This window comes from Mya arenaria, chromosome 15 (assembly GCF_026914265.1).
Source record: "Mya arenaria isolate MELC-2E11 chromosome 15, ASM2691426v1".
Lineage (NCBI taxonomy): Eukaryota > Metazoa > Mollusca > Bivalvia > Myida > Myidae > Mya > Mya arenaria.
In genome coordinates, this window is record NC_069136.1 from 54034680 (window position 1) to 54059789 (window position 25110).

At 36.8% G+C, this 25110-nt stretch overlaps 1 protein-coding gene across 2 annotated transcripts; it reads right to left on the minus strand.

Annotated features, from left to right (window-relative positions):
- Positions 1–525: 525 nt before the first annotated feature.
- LOC128219872 (uncharacterized) lies at positions 526–11420 on the minus strand. Of its 2 annotated transcripts, none has more exons than XM_052928007.1 (5): positions 11278–11420; positions 6649–8083; positions 6511–6529; positions 6121–6192; positions 526–5904 (listed from the first exon to the last, which is right to left on the minus strand). In XM_052928007.1, the coding sequence occupies exons 2-5, from the start codon at positions 8002–8004 to the stop codon at positions 5504–5506; spliced, it is 1848 nt and encodes a 615-aa protein (XP_052783967.1). In that variant the 5' UTR covers positions 8005–8083; positions 11278–11420; the 3' UTR covers positions 526–5503. The 2 variants fall into 2 exon arrangements, with proteins under 2 accessions (XP_052783967.1, XP_052783966.1); XM_052928006.1 differs by lacking the exon at positions 11278–11420 and adding an exon at positions 9683–9902.
- Between the last annotated feature and the right edge of the window lie 13690 nt (positions 11421–25110).

Sequence of the window (25110 nt, forward strand, 5' to 3'; positions counted from 1 at the left end):
TGAAACGACCCCGGACCACATGTATATGTATGGCAAAATGAAAGGACCCCGGACCACATGTATATGTATGGCAAAATGAAAGGACCCCGGACCACATGTATATGTATGGCAAAATGAAAGGACCCCGGACCACATGTATATGTATGGCAAAATGAAAGGACCCCGGACCACATGTATATGTATGGCAAAATGAAAGGACCCCGGACCACATGTATATGTATGGCAAAATGAAAGGACCCCGGACCACATGTATATGTATGGCAAAATGAAAGGACCAAGCGTGTTCCTTTGCAAAGTGCATTTTGTTATCTTAAGTGGTAAAAATCAATGAATTCAAAAGATAACTTTTATACTAGCGCTTTAAAGAACTTACAAAGATTGGCCCAGATGTGGTTTGTCAATGTCGACTTATCAAGATAAAGTTCACAACGCTCAATGCAATTGATATCAACGTTTGTTTCAATTACAGAGAAATGGATAATGATTTTGCACAATCTTGAAAAAATGAAACAAATTGAAACAAAATAACTTATATCTTTTTATTTTATTTTCATAACAATTTATAACAACATATGCATGACTATTATGCATCTTTGCAGAAAAATAGGGCGACCAATTTCATGAAATAGTTTCGATTTTTTGAAAGCAGTGATACTATATATAGTTATATACCGATGCTACGTACAATAGTATCAGAGGTATAGTGTTCGGTCTCATGGCTCCGCCAATGAGATCGCCGGAAAGATTCACATTTAATCACATTAAAGAGGCCCTGACAACCAAAAATCCATGCAGATAGCAACAGCTAGATTCCAATTTATTCATTATTTGGTTTTATTGAGTTGTTTTTTTAAAGGGTCGCGCATAGGCGCTGGCTTATATGGAGGCATTTCGTGCTTAACACTAAGAAAGTTAGCGTTTTCTTTTGGTCTTGTAAACAATTAGCTCACTTATTTGTTAAGATTACTAAAAAATCACTATTACGTTGAGGGAAATTAGCATAACTGAATACTGTAACAAATAATTAAGTACATAAGTCCCTGCTAATAATCTGTATAAAAATGTACATGCTGTTGATAACGAAACAACGAGTGAGAGGTGAATGTGAGCATTATGAAATACACCGCAAACTTGTACACTTCTTCCTTAAATATACCAGGTAGTGTTATTCAAACTCACTAAAGTGAAGATACGACTGGCTGCTAAGAGGGAATGATATGTAAATGAAGTAAATGTGTTTAACTTAATTTCAATATAGATTAGTTTCTTACAAATATATAGCTTATAGACACAAATCAGAAAGAGAAATAACGACAGCCAATTGTATGAAGGTTAAGTCTTTGGTGTGGTCAAAGTTCGCCAAATCAATTAGTTAATTAATTGGCCAATATTTTAATAATGGCTTATATACTATTAAATCATTTAAATGAGCAAACTTTCCTAAAGTTAACATGCGGGCAATTGGTCCATGTTTAATACAATTTGCCATAGTTGTCGGTGTATTAGTAGCATACATTCAGTATACATAAACTTGTTAATGGATTAAATCAATGAGATTAAGAGTAAGGCGAGATTTTTTTAAGACTTAACCAGATTGTACATTGTTATGTTAGCCATAAAGTCACTGTAATATCTATAAGCCGCGTGTGTTTGTACACATGAATATAAAGGGTATAGTTGAACAAATGATTCATTTACAATGATGTTTTTTTTGAAATTCATGACCATATACATATGATATGGAAGAGTATATCGTACCTAAAGTTTATGTGATACAATAATAGTGCATACATTTATGAACATATACTAGTATATACGTTATGGAAGAGTTGATCGTTCATACAGATAATGTGATACTGTAGTCATGTCGAGTTTCGAGTTATAGCAGGTCATGCTGCAATAATTAGGTCGACTTGTCCACTTATTGAATAGATACGTTGACATATTATTGCAACATGTCGTGGTATAACTCGCAACTCGACATAAAACAAGTCGACATGACTAACATGATCACATCATCTGTATGCACGCTATACGCTTCCATACATACGAAGCACAATGATGCGACACCTTTAAGTGATATGGTACAGATGTAAGTGAATTGTTTCTTTTTCAATTGTGTTTTACGAGGGAGGTAATGAGCAAACGCTTGCAATTGACCATTTTTTGAACGGAATTTATGAAACAGAACAGAACATTATATAACAGAACAGAACAGAACATAACATAACAAAATAGAACAAAACAGATCATAACAGAACAGAACAGAACATATCAACATAAAACAAAACATATTATAACAGAACTAAACAATCCATGGCAGAACAGAACAGAACATAACAATATAGATAAAAAAGAACATTACGTTAACAGAAGGGCATAGAGATATGTTGCCAAATTTTGTACATGTACAGTATTACAAAGGGATCACCAGTTAATAATGGGACATACATGATACTATGAACAATTCATGTCTTACTGGGAACTATAATTACAACGTATATCAAAAATAACAACCAATTTGCATTTTGTAGGGCTGTAGAAATTTACAATTGCGTGTATATATAGTTTATGGATACAGATAAACAATCGTATTGTTTAGCAAATTATGAATACGATATAACTATGACTAGAAATATGACATCAAACATAAAAACAACCCGATTTAAAATGATTCGCACAATATAGTTTCGTTTGAGATCATAACAAATATGTAACAATCTTGATCAGGTTAATTGTCTAGCCTAAAACAATCCATAACTCAGACAAATTTATGATCAGCGCCGTTGTTAACCCAGTCAAACTCATGATCAGCGTTGTTGTTAAACCAGTCAAACTCATGATCAGCGCTTTTAATAACCCAGTCAAACTCATGATCATCGCTTTTGTTAACCCAGTCAAACTCATGACCATCGCTGTTGTTAACCCAGTCAAACTCAAGATCAGCGCCGTTGTTAACCCAGTCAAACTCATGATCAGCGCCGTTGTTAACCCAGTCAAACTCAAGATCAGCGTTGTTGTTAACCCAGTCAGACTCATGATCAGCGCTTTTGATAACCCAGTCAAACTCAAGATCAGCGTTGTTGTTAACCCAGTCAAACTCATGATCAGCGCCGTTGTTAACCCAGTCAAACTCAAGATCAGCGTTGTTGTTAACCCAGTCAGACTTATGATCAGCGCTTTTGATAACCCAGTCAAACTCATGATCATCGCTTTTGTTAACCCAGTCAAACTCATGACCATCGCTGTTGTTAACCCAGTCAAACTCAAGATCAGCGCCGTTGTTAACCCAGTCAAACTCAAGATCAGCGTTGTTGTTAACTCAGTCAAACTCATGATCAGCGCTTTTGATAACCTAGTCAAACTCATGATCATCGCTGTTGTTAACCCAGTCAAACTCATGATCAGCGCTGTTGTTAACCCAGTCAAACTCATGATCAGCGCTGTTGTTAACAAAGTCAAACTCATGATCAGCGCTGTTGTTAACACAGTCAAACTCATGATCAGCGCTGTTGTTAACCCAGTCAAACCCATGATCAGCGTTGTTGTTAACTCAGACAAAAGTAATGATTAGCCTGTTCTTAATGGTTTACCTACGAGAGCTAGTTGAAATACAATTCGCTCAACGCACGCAGCCAGACTAGTAATGTACTTATAACATTATTTATAAGCAATATTATTTCACATGTTTACGAACCCGATGAATGTATTGCTATTATTAAGGTTCGATATATACAAATAATTTGAGCAAAGATATCAATACATTCGTTCTTCTATAGACACTATACGACACTTTTTTAGCATTGCATTTCGTTTGAACTGTTTCTGGATCAAAGGAAATATGACCATGTCTGCAATTTTTGGTTATTTCAATAATAAAAGAGAAAAATCGACCAAAAACAGCAGCGTAGTCTGCTCTATCAGGTTTATAAGTAAATATGACTGTCCCTGAACTGTATCAGTTAGCGCATGCGCAGTCAATGAGTGGCGTTCGCTCATCTAACAGCACTGCCATTGCACGTGCACTTATTATTTAATATATGCACGTGGCTGATGCACTTTCGTCGCTAAAAGTAAGGAAATTTCCCCGTTTTTGATGATACCTGATATATTTTATGTTTCATTACAAATTCCATTAGAAACTTAAAGATTTTGTTTTCAAATTAACCAGGACTCTTTTTGCTGCCCGTGCGATGTAGATTAACACTTATTGATTCACCCTTATACAATTAAATTTTTATGATGGAAGTAGTTGTATACATATGTTTTTCTAGTTTCATGGTTGAGAGTGTACCAAAATAAATAAAACCCCGCATGTTGGAAGTCACCATGCGAGACGTGCACGATCCAAACAAGCTATGTTACGATGGAAATAAGAATAATTTGTGTTGTAAATCATTCGTCTATATATACACTTTAAATGAGACGTGAAAACACGTATTTATAGTTCACATTTAAACACTGAATACGCATAAGTGTCGTGTAGTGTATTGTATCTTTTAGATAACCGCTGTACAAATATTTACATTACGTTAAGAGATCAGTACATGATACATGTATTAGTACAATGTAGCCTAAATATACGATGTAGATATGTTATATTTACAATGTACATGTATTTAACACATATACACACAGCATAAACAACCTTATTTTATTATACTGACCACCTTTTTTCTGACCAGTTGCATTTACTTAAGTTTTAAAGTAAACTTTAAAATTTCTGACTATTTCAGACATAAACAACCTTTCTGTATATGGATCTATACCAGGACGATCATGATATTACATATCTATAACTCGTTGTTGAGTAAACTCAAATAGAAATCTTCCTTTTACAAATAACCTTTGAGCGGAATATGATCACGCATAAAGCGTATAATTATCTACAAATACAGTTTGTACATAAGCAAATATATATAGTCGCATGACCATTTATCTTGTGTAAGAACATACTAACAATCTTTAAGTTTTTTTAAGTGGTCTACATTATATTGTGTAAAATACCTGGGCCAGCCACTATTTACATCCACCGCTTCACATGATAAAATCCATTACGCCTAACTGCTGATTTACTAAAATAAATGTTTTGGAAAACTTCAGAAATTATGTCTTCTCATTTGACAAAATAGAATGTTGACCACTAAATAGTTTATATTTTGCAAATGAGCAAGTATGCGTACTAGAAAGGTAAGTTTTCACTGAAATACTTCCGAACTTGAGATAAGTCTAGTATACAGAAAATTCACTAGAAGAGCCAGTGGCGGGATGGGTGGGTACTCGAAACATGCGCCCCTCTTATACTTGTCTATATGACCTTTCATGACTATATGGTTGTAAAATATACATAATTTACACCAGAATGCACCACTTTAGACTAAATTTAGCCGAAAATGACTGCACGTGTGAAGCCCTATCAGTTTATCTCCAGTTTCTGGAAGAGGGCGTGCACGTTCTATGTCACACCCATGTTTACGTCAAAACCGTGATCTGTCTCCGATTTTCAGTGCGCACTCTGTCCAAGATAAAACAGAATCATCTGCGCGCTTTCAGGTTTAAAATTTAATTTAGATTTTACCTGCACCGAGATCTGCTCTTGTGGTTTGAAGTATTTGACAAACTGCTTTGCACTAACATGCTCGACAGCAAGAGTTTTATTTGTTGGTGGAAAATAACACATCTGGGATGTCTCCTCGAATGTAACGCCATCCACTAGAATCTGATGACCAATGGCAAACGACTCCCCATCAATGCTGGTTTTCGTGGAGATAAAGGACAATTTTGTGGAAACATAATACAACCCGCCATGGTTAATTTGCACAGCCTTGTTTCCCTCCACGAGCCGAAGTGTGTTCGATTTCACGGTTTTCTGTCCATCTTTGTCACTCCAGATAATCGTATTATCTGAAAGGTTTACACAATCTATATCATAATATATCCACATAGTAGTATCAGCCTCATATGCATAGGATATACACATTCATTTAAATGTTTTAAAAGAATAAAAAAAATCGCACTGAGAACATACGGTTTTAATATTTCAAAAGACGGAATTAACATTTTTAACGCAATTTTAAACAATTTGAATGAAACCTACATAATCTGAACATGAAAACCAACCTTTAGATAACTTTTCAGCCGACATTGAAGTTAGCTGTAGAACTGGACGAGGTGTTTTTTCTGTACTTTTATCTGAAAATATAATGTTATTAATAAAACTATGCGCAAATGTAAGATAAATTATTAAAATGTATACATTTTAAATAGTAAATAAGCCAGAAGCCTAAAAGTTAACAAAGACCATGTTTAACACACAAGGATCAATGCCAAACGTACACCAAACGAAAGACACAACGCCACAGGTTTATTTTAAATAAATATCTTTTGTATTTAATATAGATTGGATATGCAACGCCATGCACATTTTTACTTTACAACAATGTACAGCCTCTTAATTAAGCTCAAGAAGTTAGACAGATATCTAAGTGAAAAACTGAATGAATTACTCACTTCCCATTCTCGATATGACCTGAAATGTTACAAGAAATAAGCTTAATCATTCTCTATCACACTTACGAGCAGAAAATACAAATAGTCTACCATGTAAATTTAATGTTCTAAGTCAAATGAATGAATAAATATAATTACCTCGAGGAAAACTTTCAGACTGCTCGCCCCCTTCTCAACGCAACAAAGACTTCTGTTTTTTATATCCTGAACAAGGCCAAGATCAAGCGGGTTTAATAAAGTGATTCCCTGAACCTCCATACAAGATAAACAGTCTTTCTGCTCGTTTGGTGGCAAAGTTGGACCAGGATCAGGAGTTGTTGAAATCGGCACAGGGTCTTTATTGAGTATGTACAAGTAGGTAGGTATTCCAGCAGTGATTGCCAGGAGCAGGAGCACGTTTAAGACCAACAGAATTCGGAATAATGGATGTTTCAACAGCTCCATCTTGCTACTTCGAAGACTTGAATGATAGCTTTCACTTTGGGCGCTGGAAGCTGGATCGGAATTTTTACTCGTAGGGTCCATCTGTGCGTATCCGGACGTACCCGCATCACTTTCAATGGGAACTTCTGGCAAAGGTCGACAGGGGGGATTTCCCAGTCTTGGAACTTCACCATCACCACTCTCAATAGGATCTAAGATATCAAATGAGCGAGATTTGTTGTATTTATGGATTGGGTGTATGTAGGGCTGGAATTGACTGTTAAGTTGTACGACTGTATCCACATGGCCTCGTTGAGTGTTATAAGAACGTGAGTTTTGGCAAAAGGGATTTATATTATTGATGTGCCGAATTTTTTGCTCATGCAAAGATGTTAAACTATAACTTCTGTTGGGCATTCGGTCTTCTCTATCGTTTTCAACTAAATATTCAACAAGTTCCTTCTCTCGTCGCTTATATTCTGCGTAACATGCTTGACATTTACATCCCTTTTCATGGTAAACCAATTTTGGCACAGTTTTACTGTGGTGCATCCCTGTCTCATTTTCCAGCATATGCCTTTCAACATCTCGGTCAACATAGCAAATGTTACCCTCTGTATATCGACGAGTCCTCCGCGTTCGCGCAATATCTTTTCGTTGAAGGCTAGACAGATTTTCATCATCCAACGGTACACGTGTGTACGAAGTTTGTTGTTTATAATATTTTTGTTGACCATAATTCGGTTGATGAATTACCGAGTCTATTTCGTTGCTATTCGTGCTTTGTAATCTTTGCAATTCCGACATATCGGCTTCGTCAGCACCATTTGAAAATGACACTTGTCTCTTTCGGACTGCACGCTTCGTTTCCCGCTCTTTTGGCGTTTGCTCATTACTGGGTCGTCTGGGTGCTGAGGTTGGTTGGTGTGAATTTCCAGTCTCATCGGAGTCTGTAGAAAGGTCAGTCATTACTGTTGAAGTCGATTTTTGGCTTTCATATCTTGAGCGTTTGTTCTCCGGAGGCATTTTGTTTTCTATGCCTGTACAACTGGCCACATAGAAGTTTATCATTTAAACGAGGTCTTTCAGTTACCTAACCTTGTAGTTAAGGGATGTCTTGTAAAGTTGTGAATATAAACTGCCTCTTGTCCTGAAACGCAGTACAACATTATAAATATCTGATGCTTTAGTTCAGGGAAAATTAGTTTTATAAGAAATGAAACTAAATATATACATGTAGATTTTGCATATGCGCATTTGCAATAACGAATAGGGTAACCTTTCGTATAGTGTGCATACTACGCACTTGCTTTAGTATTTTAAAAGAAGTTTGATAGTATGTTTTAGTCAACTGATAAGACCTAGATATATTCTTATCTCGATAAACAAACGTCAAAGGCGAATCAAAATAATAATGAAATTGTGCGGACATAAACCAGGGGTGTATTATATACCATATATATTTATTGATTCGTAAAGTTGGCAATTTTAGAAGGTCTTGATCGACGGTTTGAAATCTGCAGAAATGTCGTACTAGATGAACTCGTCCCGGATTAACAAAAGTGTATAAACGCATGCACTTTCGCCGCGCCGCGCACCGTATACTAGAATGCCTCGTATATCGCATGCATCGTGATAACACTCGGCCTAGAAGCTACGGTTTGTTTGCAAACAACTTATCTAGGTCACCCAGTCGTAAAATATACGCAAACTGTTTTTGATAAATAGCAAATGTCATGAAAAGATATCCTTCACATGCTGTGCAAATAATTAAATACATAATATCTACATGACCTAGCAAATATCGAACTCAGTGTTTGATTAGCGGAATTTCGGGAAAGCGACTGTTTTCGGTTTCGAAGAACTAGTGTTATTTTAACATAGGAAACGCGAAATAAAAATACCTACAACTTTCAAAGCGTAAGTTTAAATCTGTTCTGAATGGCCAAGCTTCCTTTACGTGAGCGATCAGCCGAAATATATTTATGATGTTTTCTTTTGCATCAACATTGGTTTCGTAAAAAGGCGCAACAATACGCGTAGTATTAAAGACACATAACAGCGTCGCAGTTAAAAAGTAACTATATAATGCGTGTCAAAGTTATCGGTCTAGGTATCATATTGATAGCGAAAACCACACAACAATAGTCTAATTGTTATCATAATTGATAACATTTTAAACACTGCATTGATAAAGTGACAAAACACAAATGTTTGTATCGTACGATACACATACACAGTGTGTAGAGTTTATTAATATTATTATTATTATTATTATTATTATTATTATTATTTTATTATTATTATTATTATTATTATTATTATTATTATTATTATTATTTTATTATTATTATTATTATTATTATTATTATTATTATTATTATTTTATTATTATTATTATTATTATTATTATTATTATTATTATTATTATTAGTGGCGGCGGTAGTGGTGGTGGTGGTGGTAGTAGTAGTAGTAGGAGTAGTAGTGGTTGTAGTAGTAGTAGTAGTTGTAGTAGTAGTAGTAGTAGTAGTGGTAGTGGTAGTGGTAGTAGTAGTAGTAGTAGTAGTAGTAGTAGCAGCAGCAGCAGCAGCAGCAGCAGCAGCAGCAGCAGCAGCAGCAGCAGCAGCAGCAGCAGCAGTAGTAGTAGTAGAAGTATTTGATTAATTAATTTATTAATTAATAACTGTTAATAATTATTGTTCCTACATTTATCCATGACTCAAAGCAAGTAAGTAAAAACATCACTTACTCTGCCAGAGTTTGTATTTATATCCAAATTCGTCCACGCAATATCACCGCGTATTCTTACATTTTAAACCGCATGCATTGATCGAACGGCGGTTGTGATATTATACCGATGTCACCTATACCTAGATACAATTAAACACTCGCTTACAAGAACTCCGGTTTAATCTGTCGGGTATGTAAACGGGAGGGGAATCCCTTGTAAAACACATATATTGAAAGGCAGCTTTATAGCTTTCTCTTTGAAAATCTACTGTATTCAATAGTAATGCTTGTTATGAAGTTTAAGCATTATTTGAAAAGTATTTAAAGAGCGGTTAAACTCATTTCAAACCGTAACGTAATGTCGGAAAGGTAGATTTTATCATCTGTTTAGGATATGAAACCTTTAACACGTTTGACCCCGGGGTAAACTAAAATGTCAACTATTTGAAAAATCGAAGACTTTACATTTGAAAAGGTACACAATCTATATAGCGAAAGCGTTTTTCCCTGTCTGTGCCTTTCTTTCCTTGTTTCACACGAGTTTAATAGTAGAAATACCGCAAGCTAAGCTTTAAAGAATAAATTGGAGAGGACTTTCCTAAGTAGTTTACCATCTTACAGTCCAATCATGTATTTTGATATTGTATATATGACATTGCGTACTTGTATGTTTCTTTCAATAATAAAGTATGTCTAAACATTCTCAGTTCTTATGGAACATTTTAGCCGAATGTTTTCCAAATTTAATTCGGCCGAAATAATAGGCTGCTTTATTGGAAACGAAATTAACATAGATATAAAGTTTTGTCAAAAGCAGCCATAAATCCTCCATGCAAGGATACACAACATCAGAAAGCGTAATAAAGTGAGAAAATAATACAATATTCAATATCTTAAAATAATAAAGGGAAAAAAGGATAAATCATAATAGCAAAGATTTAATTAGGACTTGTCCGACAAAACGTAATAGAAGAACCGGGCGGGAGGGAGGGAGAAAACACACTCCGAACAATTGAACATTCGGCAATGAGAAAGAGGCCCTTTCCTAAATAATTATTAAATTTCCTCAAAATATGTTAAATTACCGAGATATTGTAACGTTTTGTACGACAAAATAACGGGTCCGACAAAGCAATTGGCTTAGTCTAACTGGTCTGCCTGATGTCCGCGCGAAAGTATATACTAGCATATAACGAGGAAAATGCGGAACAGTTAAACACAGTCTTTTTTCCAACTAGGAAATAGGTTGGTCTCATAAAGTATTTGGATAGGACGACAGAAGTACTGTAGAACCTTGTCAGCGCCGATAACTTCTCTTTTCAGTTATCTTAAAATCTTAGGAATGTGCCGTATCTTATTTGATACCCAGGAAACAGGTCGGGTTCGATTCCCGGTCTGGGCGCAAGTGGGTTTGGTTAGTGGTCACCAAGCCGGACAAGTGGGTTTTCTCCGGATACTCCGGTTTCCCCCACAACACAAGTCTACACTCTCACAGAACATCGTGCCAATGAGAGTGACTTAGTATAAGTTATCATCACTTTCTTCACAATCGTTGACAAATATAATGTTTAAACTAAGTTAATTTACAGTTTAATGCCTAATGTGTGTACATACCGAATGCAGGATAAATGCCTCTCTTTTGAATACAAAACTACCTGGTTCTTCTTAAACGAATACACTTCATGTAAATACACTTTTCACAGACTATGAATAAAAAAGTAATCACATCTGGGTACTTTCGCTTTTAAGAATTTTCAAGAAAATTGTTTATAGATAAAGTGTTTTTATGTGTTTTCTGATGCTCGTACGTAGGTTGTTAGGGGGGACTACCTTGATATTTAAAAAGCTACCGTAAAACGATTATTTTCCTTAATGTTGTTGATGATACGACTGATATTATCGTAGATGCTGTCATGTTTGGGATGTTATTACTGCTTGCAATTTCAGTAGTCACATCCCCGAAATTCCCTTTTGAAACGAGATTACACACCGACCGTCTCTACGTTATACGCATATACTTGTATTTCTTTAAAGCTGCACTCTCACAGAGTAACCGTATTTACAACCTTTTTATTTTTTGTCTTGGAAAGAGCAAATTTTTGCGTAAATATCTGCAAACCAATGATAAAAGATTGCTGACAAAATATCAGTTCGCAGATTTTCATATTTCCGTTCTAACGGTTATAGAAAAATGCATAAAACATAAATTTTTGAACTTGAATATAAATATCTATGACTTATTACTTTTTGTCAGCAGTCTTATATAACTGATTTCCATGCATTTTTCGCAAAAAACGGCTCGTTCCAAGACAAAAGTTGTCAAAACGTTCAATCTGTGAGAGTGCAGCTTTAATGCAACTGGCGGATAAAAAGCAGAAGCTTTGTTTTTTCTTTAGCGATATTTGTTCTTTAACGTATTCTAAGCTGATACTGTCAGGAATATCCCGGAGACCGAGACGCCTTTGTTTATCCGCCATCTTTAGTCAGTGTCAGACATAAGCAGAGTAACTTCCCTTGATTATCGGGAGGCGTGGCCTATCGAGCCATGGCACAAGGTCAATTACGCTTATGACATTCGGTACGCAATATTATGGAATTTTATAACTATTACTCATTTGAGAGAAACTGTAAAATCTATAACGCGCGTTGAATTAGAACGTTTATAAAACATATAACACATTTCAGACACAATTTGCTGAAACTCTAGGAGCTCAAAGGAGGTGGTGTCCGACCCCAATATAGATTTACAACTGTTCACATGTATGTATCTAGTTCTCTAAAGCAAGGGGTGAGGACGTTACTTCGTTCCATGCAAACATGAAATCAGAATAAATTTCGTGGCAAACAAAATGGCGGATTTTGAATGAAAAGTACCAATACAGATACCAACCTTTGCCTGGTAATTGGACCATTTCTTTAAATTAAAAAAAATATAGTCATCCAGTTTGTGGCAAAACATATTGTTCGATCAACATCTTAGTTTGGTATCAGACATTTAAAGACACAAAGGACAGATTGTGGCTTTGGAGGAAATGTTTACAAATCAACGTATTGATTGTATCCACACTGTTTCAGCAAATATGGCATATCTGTTCATGTTGTAACTGTACTTACATGTATATACTCCCATTTTCCAAACTTCATGGTTATAACTCGACTGTACACGTTTCCTGGCTGATTTTCTGTTCCTTGATCCCCTATTTTGTTTATTGCAAGCATATTACCCACTTTTTGGTTAAGTGCGAACAAGCTTCTGCACAATTGTTAAGCCGTGAGATGACACCTTTTCAGTTCTGAGAATCGCTAAGGATCATCAGTCTTTCAGTTTGGTATTTGATGTGTATCATAAGCTGAAGTTAATAACCTTTTCACTTCAGGAACGTACCTGAACTTGACCCGATTCAGAAGACGAACGAGCCTCTCACGTCATACAGAAAATCGCACAAATCCGCAGTGACAAAGAATTCCGTAAGTGCAAGAACATAAAATGCTAGACTGTCGCTGCTGAAAAAATGCTCTTGTGTGATTTCAACTTTCAAAGTAGTTACATTCTTAGTGTACAAAAACGATGATTAACGTCTTTGACTACTTCAAGAACATAGAAACGGACACGATTAACCCGGAAATGTGTATCCGCCGGAAGACCACATGCACAGAAGCATGAACAATTAATATCACGTGAATAAAACCACTACTTTTTAAAAATACTCGGTTTGAATAGTAAGCATCATTCCGGACCCGCCCAACAATCAAGCAGTTCGTATTGGACTTATGGGTGGGGTTGCACATACGCACTGTATTCATTGCTTATAAACTTTGTTGTATCGGCCGCCATTCACAATCATTGTGACATCATCACTTTAGATGACTTGATTTACTTTGAAATGTAGAAATAGATTAGCGAGCAAAATTAACCTCATACAACTGCATACATATGTTAGACAAAGCGTAACGTAATAGGGGATGGAGAACGGGACCTCATTCCAGTTTTACGTTTACGTGGTGTCCAAAAACAATACAATACCGCCCCATCAAATGCTAGGGATTGTTGAAGGTATATGGCGAACCATTTTCAATCAAACCGATGCAGCATTTTTATACGAAACACTGTTTCCGCTGCTTTATTATATGTTTCTTGTCGTCATCACCATTTTGTCGTTTAAACCAGCGCAAATAGAGTCACAATGCTATGGTGACAGTCGATTCGTCCTTGGAGCCTGTCCAGTCGACGACAGTATTCCACACACTGGTATTAAAGTAGATCCTTAAAAACTTGTACGTGTGCAGTAATAACCAAGTACACTAACTGAACGATTGAAAACGCCACAATAAATTCATGTACTTATTTGCCTTGAATATTTACGTTTTTGCTGTAGCGATAATCTCTTGTTTGTTGAAGGCTTGTGTTCTTGATTACAGTTTAGGCTTGTCCCTGTAGACAACATTGTTGCATTCTGTTTTAAGATGAAATACTGTTTGCTGTATAGTAAATCTGTAATATTATAAGATAAAACGCAAGTAAACATACCATATGATATAAAAGCAACATCCAATTCATGTATTTAAAAGCCATGGATGGTCACTCCTAGGCTTCTGTTTAAGAACGAAAAACTTCCATTTCCAATTTGTAAGAATGCAAATAAAATGACTGTTTACATGTATTATCACTTTTTCAGTATTTTAAATTAGTTGCAGTTTTTTTTTCTTTTTTGAATACCAAACAGAAGTACATAATCAGTTAGGCAAAATATCAGAGGCGGTCCCTACATTATACGTAAGAGGTGGTGCACAAACTGTGACATGTGCATATACCGAAATACGTTTAAAGTTGGTACAAATAGCTCCCTTACCTGGCGCTCGGCATTTAAAGGGTAGTGCTTGGAAAAGTGGTGTACTCAGTACTGGATTAATCCAGGAAAGTTATACCCCGTGTATCGGTGCTTTACACCGAGCACGTAAAAGAACCAAGGGGTCTCTTCGAAAAAGAGCTAGGGTATCGCACCCGGACTTCCTTGTATCCCACCACTGTCTCTTCAGCGTGCTGTCCCTTCAGCAAAAACAAAGGACCCCGTTGGAAATAAGTGCTTGCACTTTCACGGGTTATCCTTGACCGCAAGGTCGAAAGAAAAACTTACTTACACGAACAAGTATAGTATACACAAATAACTATGCTCTCTTATAAGGTCACTATAATAGCAATTCAAAACATACACCCTGTACGTTTAAATCAATTCAAAAACTCTTTATCAATTAAGTAGGGTTATCGCATTGACATGGTCAGCGAAACCACAGAGGAGATCGGCGAGGATTAAATAGTTATTATTAAAACTGTATGGAATCATTCTACACGGTTAACCGAATTGTTAGGCACCGATTAAATGAACTTACTAACATATTAGTAAACAGAAAATTAAATGATTAGTAATACAGTTTCCTTTTAGTGTTCAGTGTTTGAAATAGCGATAAAAAGTGATGGTAATAGACACGGTCGTACGCCTAAATACCGCGTATAAATGTAGGTATGGTGTTTGGATTCCTTTCAGCGGATACATATAGCATGGCAATAGCAATCGTAGTCATAAACGCATAGTTGCATAGATAGTAATTGACTAAGCTATTAAACAAATACTTTGACACGTAAAATGGCTTCGTGGTTTTGTTTTCTCGTCGTCGAAGAAACGTTCATTTAACGCATAGACAGACTCCTCATCAACAGTGTTTTTACACGATGCTCTCGAGTGTCTACTTCAACAATGTCCGATACATTGTACCTACATTATACGTATATTTTATTTGAAGAGTACAGAACATTATATGTCCTATCGCATTTTCCTTGCTCTTATTCCGAAACGTGCGTGCGAATATAATGAAGAATGAATGTGACTTCTTTGTAATGTAGGTTTGAAACACTTTCTTTCTTAAACGTATCGTCGTACAAAGGTCCGATTACTATGTAATTGTTTAACAACACCGCAAGACAAGCGTGTATCGTAAACTTATGCCTTTCACCTTTTACCGTTACCGTAGATTACAGTAAATCATGTACTGACAGAAGGCTACTCTTAAGTCTTTTTCACCAGCGAAAGCCGATTCAAAAATCAAATACTTAGTATAAATACTAGCCTGCCTCAAGTACTATCAACTTCTCTGCACTATAAAAGTAGATATGAAAATACCTACGTCCATTTTGGTTTAGTCCATGTGAGTTTCAATTTGTGAGCCCGATATACAAGTGTTATTCTGTTGTACGCTCATACAAATACTATTTTTTCATAAATAATGTAATCTAATTAAACTTTTGAAATCATATTGAACAAAAATGGGGAGGAATGGATCGAAGATGATCGAATTTTAGATCGAATAAATTATATAGGGATTGAAACCAGTTTTGAAATACCGAATCGAGCTCGCGTAAATTATCGCAAGATATTTTGAAGTGCCACAGACACACCGAATAATGTTGCTAACAGTCGTCTGGAAATAAAACAACAACGTTAATTCGTTAGGGATCGGACACTATCAGCCTGACAAACATCTGATGTCGTGTCAAAGAGTTTTGGTTAGGGTGTTAAAATACAAACGTTACGGATAACATGTGTACAACGTTACGGATAACATGTGTACAACGTTACGGATAACATGTGTACAACGTTACGGATAACATGGGTACAACGTTACGGATAACATGTGTATAACGTTACGGATAACATGTGTACAACGTTATGGATAACGTTTGTACAACGTTACAGATAACATGTGTACAACGTTACGGACAACATGTGTATAACGTTACGGATAACATGTGTACAACGTTACGGATAACATTTGTACAGCGTTACGGATAAAATGTGTACAACGTTACGGATAACATTTGTACAACGTTACGGATAACATGTGTACAACGTTAAGGATAACATCTGTACAACGTTACGGATAACATGTGTACAACGTTACGGATAACGTGTGTACAACGTTACGGATAACATGTGTACAACGTTACGGATAACGTGTGTACAACGTTACGGATAACGTGTGTATAACGTTACGGATAACGTGTGTACAACGTTACGGATAACATGTGTATAACGTTACGGATAACATGTGTACAACGTTACGGATAACGTGTGTATAACGTTACGGATAACGTGTGTACAACGTTACGGATAACATGTGTATAACGTTACGGATAACATGTGTACAACGTTACGGATAACATGTGTACAACGTTACGGATAACATTTGTACAACGTTACGGATAACATGTGTACGAAGTAAGAACTTGGTCAACGTAGATGGATTGCAGTAGACACCGATTAGGACATGATCTGGTCTTTATGGTCATGAAGGACGTGATCGGACTTTGAACATATTGAAAAAAAAAAAACGAAGCGAGGACGTGGTCGAATTAGGACGTAGTTAGAACTTATTAAGAACGTATGAACGACGGCATGGGTGTAATGACGGCGTAACTAACACCTAGTAGGAACTTGATTGACGTAGTGCAAGCGTAGTTCTGGACGGAAAATATTGAATGGCGCTCTCATCGCGTTGTCTCTATGTTGATATTGGGTTCTTGCTACGGCAATGGAGGTCTCACTACAACCTCTCCGAGATTTTACTGCGACTATGGTACGTTCGAGCGACATTGTAGGAGACCTCATTCGGTTGTTTCGGTGCTTAACACGTCTTAGACACGTTTTATAAGGTCCTTACAGCGCCCTCTCAGGTTCTGAACAGCGATCATGTATAGATACATGATACAAATATAGCTTAATAAGTCAACATATGATTCTTTACTCTTTTTGTAATTTGTATTTGTTTATATTATGTATATCACCATGACTATGTTTGAAATGACCGTAGACATTTATATGCCACTTTTCCATATAATTTTTCAAAAGCAGCAGGATTGTCACGATGCTTGAACGACATTTTAATCTGAAACATGTGTCCTCTTTGCTGGGAAGTCGGTTGTCAAAGATTGCCCAATTCATGCCTTTGCATACGCTTGTAACCCATGTTTATTCGTTGCGGTGAGTTCAACTGATTGTTCAAGAAGACAAATGATTCAAGTTAACGGATTTTGGATAGCTGTCTTGTATATATGGTGTCAATTTAATTTCTTTAAATATTGCTTGACTTTAAATAATGAAAACAAGTATAAGGAAAGCCCTACCTGCTCTGGACCATTTACAACAGATTATACTTATTTTGTTTATCTTTTATTTGTCCATTTAGCATGAGAGACTTTTTATTGTGATGTTTCAAAAAGCCAATAATGTATACATTCCGACAAGCAAAAATATGTCTTATAAGTCTTACTGAACTTAAAGTAATCGGGTTTCAGTTTCCTGTGACTTGAACTAGAATAATATCACCCATCGTATGACTTATTGATCAGGTCCATGGATATTTTAAAGTGGCACTCTTATTTAAAATCAATGAATTCGCATGTATAACAAACATACATTTTGAGTGATTAACCCTCAACTACTTCCTAAATAATGCATTTTTAACCGTGTATTTAATAGCTGAAAACACAAAAAATATTTAATGATTGGTGAATGCTAAAATATTTACTGCGATCTACTATCATCTCATAAGGTAGCAATACCGTGTATTCTGTAAACTCGATATCCTTTATAAGCACCGTTGTTTTCGATTTTTGTTCATCCTTTTTGGAATATTAAAACAATAATATAAGATGTGATATATGTTGTTTGGGAGCAGTTGTGCGTCTTTAAGTAGTTTAGACTCCTTTTTAAAGAAATATACATTGGATGTGATGACCAAAAACTGATAATTCAAGAACATACTTATAAAAATGAAAACTACAGAGACAAGTCAAACCTTCAAATACAAACAATGTTTAGAGGCACACGGTAAGGGGCCAAAACGACACTGAACTAGAGACACATCATGTTTAGAGCCACAAGGTAAGGACTCAAACGACACTGAACTAGAGACACATCTTGTTTAGAGGCACAAAGTAAGGACCCAAACGACACTGAACTAGAGACACATCCTGTTTAGAGGCACAAGGTAAGGACCCAAACGACACTGAACTAGAGACACATCCTGTTTAGAGGCACAAAGTAAGGACCCAAACGACACTGAACTAGAGACACATCCTGTTTAGAGGCACAAGGTAAGGACCCAAACGACACTGAACGAGAGACACATCCTGTTAAGAGGCACAAGGTAAGGACCCAAACGACACTAAACGAGAGACACATCATGTTTAGAGGCACAAGGTAAGGACCCAAACGACACTGAACTAGAGACACATCCTGTTTAGAGGCACAAGGTAAGGACCCAAACGACACTAAACGAAAGACACATCCTGTTTAGAGGCACAAGGTAAGGACCCAAACGACACTGAACTAGAGACACATCCTGTTTAGAGGCACAAGGTAAGGACCCAAACGACACTGAACTAGAGACACATCCTGTTTAGAGGCACAAGGTAAGGACCCAAACGACACTGAACTAGAGACACATCCTGTTTAGAGGCACAAGGTAAGGACCCAAACGACACTGAACGAAAGACACATCATGTTTAGAGGCACAAGGTAAGGACCCAAACGACACTGAACTAGAGACACATTCTGTTGAGAGGCACAATGTAAGGACCCAAACGACACTGAACTAGAGACACATCCTGTTTAGAGGCACAACGTAAGGACCCAAACGACACTGAACTAGAGACACATCCTGTTTAGAGGCACAAGGTAAGGACCCAAACGACACTGAACTAGAGACACATCCTGTTTAGAGGCACAAGGTAAGGACCCAAACGACACTGAACGAGAGACACATCCTGTTTAGAGGCACAAGGTAAGGACCCAAACGACACTGAACGAGAGACACATCCTGTTTAGAGGCACAAGGTAAGGACCCAAACGACAATGAACGAGAGACACATCCTGTTTAGAGGCACAAGGTAAAGACCCAAACGACACTGAACTAGAGACACATCCTGTTTAGAGGCACAAGGTAAGAGAACTAGAGACACATCCTGTTTAGAGGCACAAGGTAAGGACCCAAACGACACTGAACTAGAGACACATCCTGTTTAGAGGCACAAGGTAAGAGAACTAGAGACACATCCTGTTTAGAGGCACAAGGTAAGGACCCAAACGACACTGAACTAGAGACACATCCTGTTTAGAGGCACAAGGTAAGGACACAAACGACACTGAACGAAAGGCACATCCTGTTTAGAGGCACAAGGTAAGGACACAAACGACACTAAACTAGAGACACATCCTGTTTAGAGACACAAGGTAAGGACCCAAACGACACTGAACTAAAGACACATCCTGTTTAGAGGCATAAGGTAAGGACCCAAACGACACTGAACGAGAGACACATCCTGTTTAGAGGCACAAGGTAAAGACCCAAACGACAGTGAACTAGAGACAACGCCTGTTAAGAGGCACAATGTATGGATCCAAACGACACTGAACTAGAGACACATCATGTTTAGAGGCACAAGGTAAGGAGCCAAACGACACTGAACTAGAGACACATCCTGTTTAGAGGCACAAAGTAAGGGGCCAAACGACACTGAACGAGAGACACATACTGTTTAGAGGCACAAGGTAAGGACCCAAACGACACTGAACGAGAGACACATCCTGTTTAGAGGCACAATGTAAGGACCTAAACGACACTGAACGAGAGACACATCTTGTTTAGAGGCACAAGGTAAGGGGCCAAACGACACTGAACTAGAGACACATCCTGTTTAGAGACACAAGGTAAGGACCCAAACGACACTGAACTAGAGACACATCCTGTTTAGAGGCACAAGGTAAAGACCCAAACGACACTGAACTAGAGACACATCCTGTTTAGAGGCATAAGGTAAAGACCCAAACGACACTGAACTAGAGACACATCCTGTTTAGAGGCACAAGGTAAGGACCCAAACGACACTGAACTAGAGACACATCCTGTTTAGAGGCACAAGGTAAGGACCCAAACGACACTGAACGAGAGACACATCCTGTTTAGAGGCACAAGGTAAAGACCCAAACGACACTGAACTAGAGACACATCCTGTTTAGAGGCACAAGGTAAGGACCCAAACGACACTGAACTAGAGACACATCCTGTTTAGAGACACAAGGTAAGGACCTAAACGACACTGAACTAGAGACACATCCTGTTTAGAGGCACAAGGTAAGGACCCAAACGACACTGAACTAGAGACACATCTTGTTTAGAGGCACAAGGTAAGGACCCAAACGACACTGAACTAGAGACACATCTTGTTTAGAGGCACAAGGTAAGGGGCCAAACGACACTGAACGAGAGACACATCCTGTTTAGAGGCACAATGTAAGGTGCCAAACGACACTGAACGAGAGACACATCCTGTTTAGAGGCACAATGTAAGGTGCCAAACGACACTGAACTAGTGACACATATGTTCAATTAATACTTACATATGCAAGGACACCACAAACAGACAACACACGCATCAATAAAAGCATTACCAATTAATGATGGGTTTAAAAATGCGAGGGCTCTTTTTAAAGTTTGTGGGCATAAGCAAATGCATTTCAGCAATTTTTAATGTAAAAGAAATATACAACATGCAATTCCATATGATATATTGTTTAGAAATATTGACAAATCAAATCAGAAATATTGATTGTAAGACTCTCTATATGTGCATATTTTAAATACCACCCCTTTCAACAGGCATCCCTTTTTGAAGTTGTGAAGTAAAGAAATGCAATTTATTTATTTAAGACTTAAATTGCAGAATATTGACTTTGCCTTATCATAGTGTGTATTTTCTTCTTCATGTTATATTATGGAACTACCAAGATCAGTTAGTTTTAATTTAGACATCCTTTTCGGATTTGTTTCCTCTTATATCTTTATCTCTTGTCTTATTATGTTAGTTTAATATGTGTTATGCAATGCTCATGAAACCCCTCAATGACGCATTTAAAATCAGAAACCTTACAATTTAAGTCAATTTTTTATAGTTTTTGGGGAAAACATGTGTACTTTACAATCAAATGTAAATATGATCAAATATAAGGGTTGAATGATAAGGAGAAACCACTCAACTTTTATGACATTAATTATTGCTCCGTTTTTAACGTCCCTTTCAAGGTTTTTAACGCGTTACTATGTTCGTATTGTTAGAAGGGTATCTTAATCACGTGATATTTCTATAACGTTTACCATCACATCCAAGTTTTGCACTATATTTAATGAGATATTCGAGTTAATAAAATACCATTTTTAAGTTATCTTTCATAGGAATTTTGCATCGTGATATTTTATTCAAAATGCCCCGTGTTCCATGCCTTTAGTTTCCTTACTAGAATACAATATGGTCACATCTACAAACCTATGTATCTTGATAATCCGAAATAGGTTGCTCTTTAAAAAGTATATCAACATTTCATAACTTAATGCATATTGATATCTAAACATACAAAGCCTGTCCAAAGACTTTAAGAACATCCCTCGTAAAAGCCTCATGAGACCTATCTCTACTTGTCGCGGCTCAAATATTGCTGTACTTGTATATAATTAAACGCTTTGAATATCAGTATGCCTAGTATATCGCCTTGCTTGTTCTTCTTGCATCATCTGCGGGGATCGCCTTGCTTGTTCTTCTTGGATCATCTGCGGGGATCGCCTTGCTTGTTCTTCTTGGATCATCTGCGGGGATCGCCTTGCTTGTTCTTCTTGGATCATCTGCGGGGATCGCCTTGCTTGTTCTTCTTGCATCATCTTCGGGGATCGCCTTGCTTGTTCTTCTTGCATCATCTGCGGGGATCGCCTTGCTTGTTCTTCTTGCATCATCTGCGGGGATCGCCTTGCATGTTCTTCTTGCATCATCTGCGGGGATCGCCTTGCTTGTTCTTCTTGCATCATCTGCGGGGATCGCCTTGCTTGTTCTTCTTGCATCATCTGCGGGGATCGCCTTTCATGTTCTTCTTGCATCATCTGAGGGGCACCGTCTCACTAATGATCGTTAGGCGTAATATCGTACATTTCCAGGCGTAACTTCGTCTTTGGCGCATTTACTGTTTTTATAAACAACCAAAAGTGAGATAAATGCAAATGTAATGGTAAATGTGGACACAAGTGACTACTACAGTTGTGGCTTGCTACTGTTGGGCATTACAAGGTAACATTGTTCATGAATTCACTTACACTGAGAAGAAAAAAACAACGAGTTCATGGTCACGCTTCATCAATTTCGCAAACCGTATATTGATGTATAGTCACGCTTCATCGATTTCTAAAAACCATTATTGATATATAGTTTATTATAATATACTGATATATGATCTATAACAGTCTATAATTCAAAACTGCCTTGCACGACAACCAAAGAATTAATGAAATATTCTCGCGTACAAAATGTCCTGTAGCGACACAAGAAAGAACAGCTAATCAAATTACAGAAAAATAATAATCTAAACCGGAACTTAGCTCAGAAAATAAACACGAAAAGCTAAAGGGAATTAGAAATAACTTGAAACAAATGATAAGCATTTAGTTTTGTTAAACTGTCGTGCCTTGAAATAAAATCCTTTAAGGCAAATGATCCGAATTACTTCAAAATGTTTTACCAAAATGTATAAATCCGCCAATCCAAAAGCTCCAAAAATGCAAAACTGAGCACACTCACTCACAAATACAAATGCACAAGGACACACTTGCACATAAGCCACATGTAAATGCACGTGAACCACAGACACAAAATAACCTCTGATCTTGAACAATGTTATCCTGCTTGGTAACGAAATAATACAACGATAATAATAGCTATTAGTGTTGTAATAAATTGTGAATCAACTAAAAATACACAATCTATAATTCTAAAACCTTAAACTGAAAATTATCCAACCAGCATTAATTTTAACACATTATAGATGGGAAAGACACCCTAGATAAACTATTTGAGAAAGAACCACGACTCGTCTCCCCTTAAATATGTGAGAACTGTATGTTTTCACAGATTTGAAATAACCCTGAGTGAAACGACTGTCAACCGATTAGTTCCCTCCGAATTTAAATGCAGCCCTTCATACAAACGAGCAAACACATACTTCTTAATGTTTCCTTTGAAACGAAATGGCATATACGACATAATAAATAAAAACTTCAAATGTTTCGCCATTATTTTTTCCAAAAACGAACTTCATTCACATATAACTGCATTAGAAACCACACCATCCACCGGTCGAGGGAGTACTGACGAAATAATTATTTGAATGTTGAAATAGCAAAATCGAATCTCCGCTCAAAGCAACTGCACTACACATGCATTCTGGCAGCACTATATGTATACACATGAATTAGAAAGATGCGTTTTCACAATGCACTTCCATTTTTTTATTTTATACGATAAAAATATGTTAAATAAAATGGGTATTTATAACAAAGTTAATGTACGCGGATCACAAGGCGGGTTTCAAAAAGGACTGAGCTGCATGTCTACTGCGTTCATGGCGAAGGAATGTATACATTTTGCACTTGAACATTGATCCATATTATACTCTTTTTATTTCGATAATAAAAGCATTTGACAATTTGAATTTTGGAATTCTTACTTTTAAACATAATTACACAGGGATTCAACTTAATTTTATCTTCGCCCGTGGGCAAGATAAGAATTTCTAGCACGGTTACATTATTGGATCTACTTATCTGAGGTGGGATAAATATATAGCTGTGTTCGGACAAACAATTTAATGTCTGAGTGGTTTCCCACACGTAAAGGAACTAGACAAGGACAGTGCTTCAGCTTATTGAGAAGCTGGATCGAAATGCACAACATCTGAAAATAAACAGTTTAAGTTTGTCTTGCCCTACTTTAGCAGACGTTATGATGTTGTTTTCTGTTACACCAAATGGCCTTCACTCTATAATGGACATTTGCCAAAATACAAACATTGGTCGATAGGAGAACAGCCAAAACAAATGTACCGTTATCGTGTTTAATGAAAAAAGAAAGTGAATTTACAAGGTCACAAAAGAAAAAGAAGTTGTTCAGAAATAATGCAGTTATAAGGGAATCCATCAATTATACGCCTCTTGGAGTACTGTGCAATGAACATAAATGTCTGAACAGTTGTATTGAAATGTGCTGTACAGAATTACGTTTTTCAGTTAAATGATTGCATACTATACAATACAGTGATTCACCCACTTGCCATTAAAAGGCTGTAGGCAGTGTGCTCCAAAAGGCACTTTACGATAGTGAGTTATGGGGCGACCTACAGGACCATCATAATTGTCATGATATTGGAACGAGCCCACAGTGTGTTAAACATATGCAAAATATGCCAGTTTTCACTCGAACTGTTCTTGCTTTAAGCTGCATATTCTATCGAAACATTTATAGACAAACGTTTTAAAACCTTATTTTTACAAAGCCTATAACAGTTTCACCACCAAACC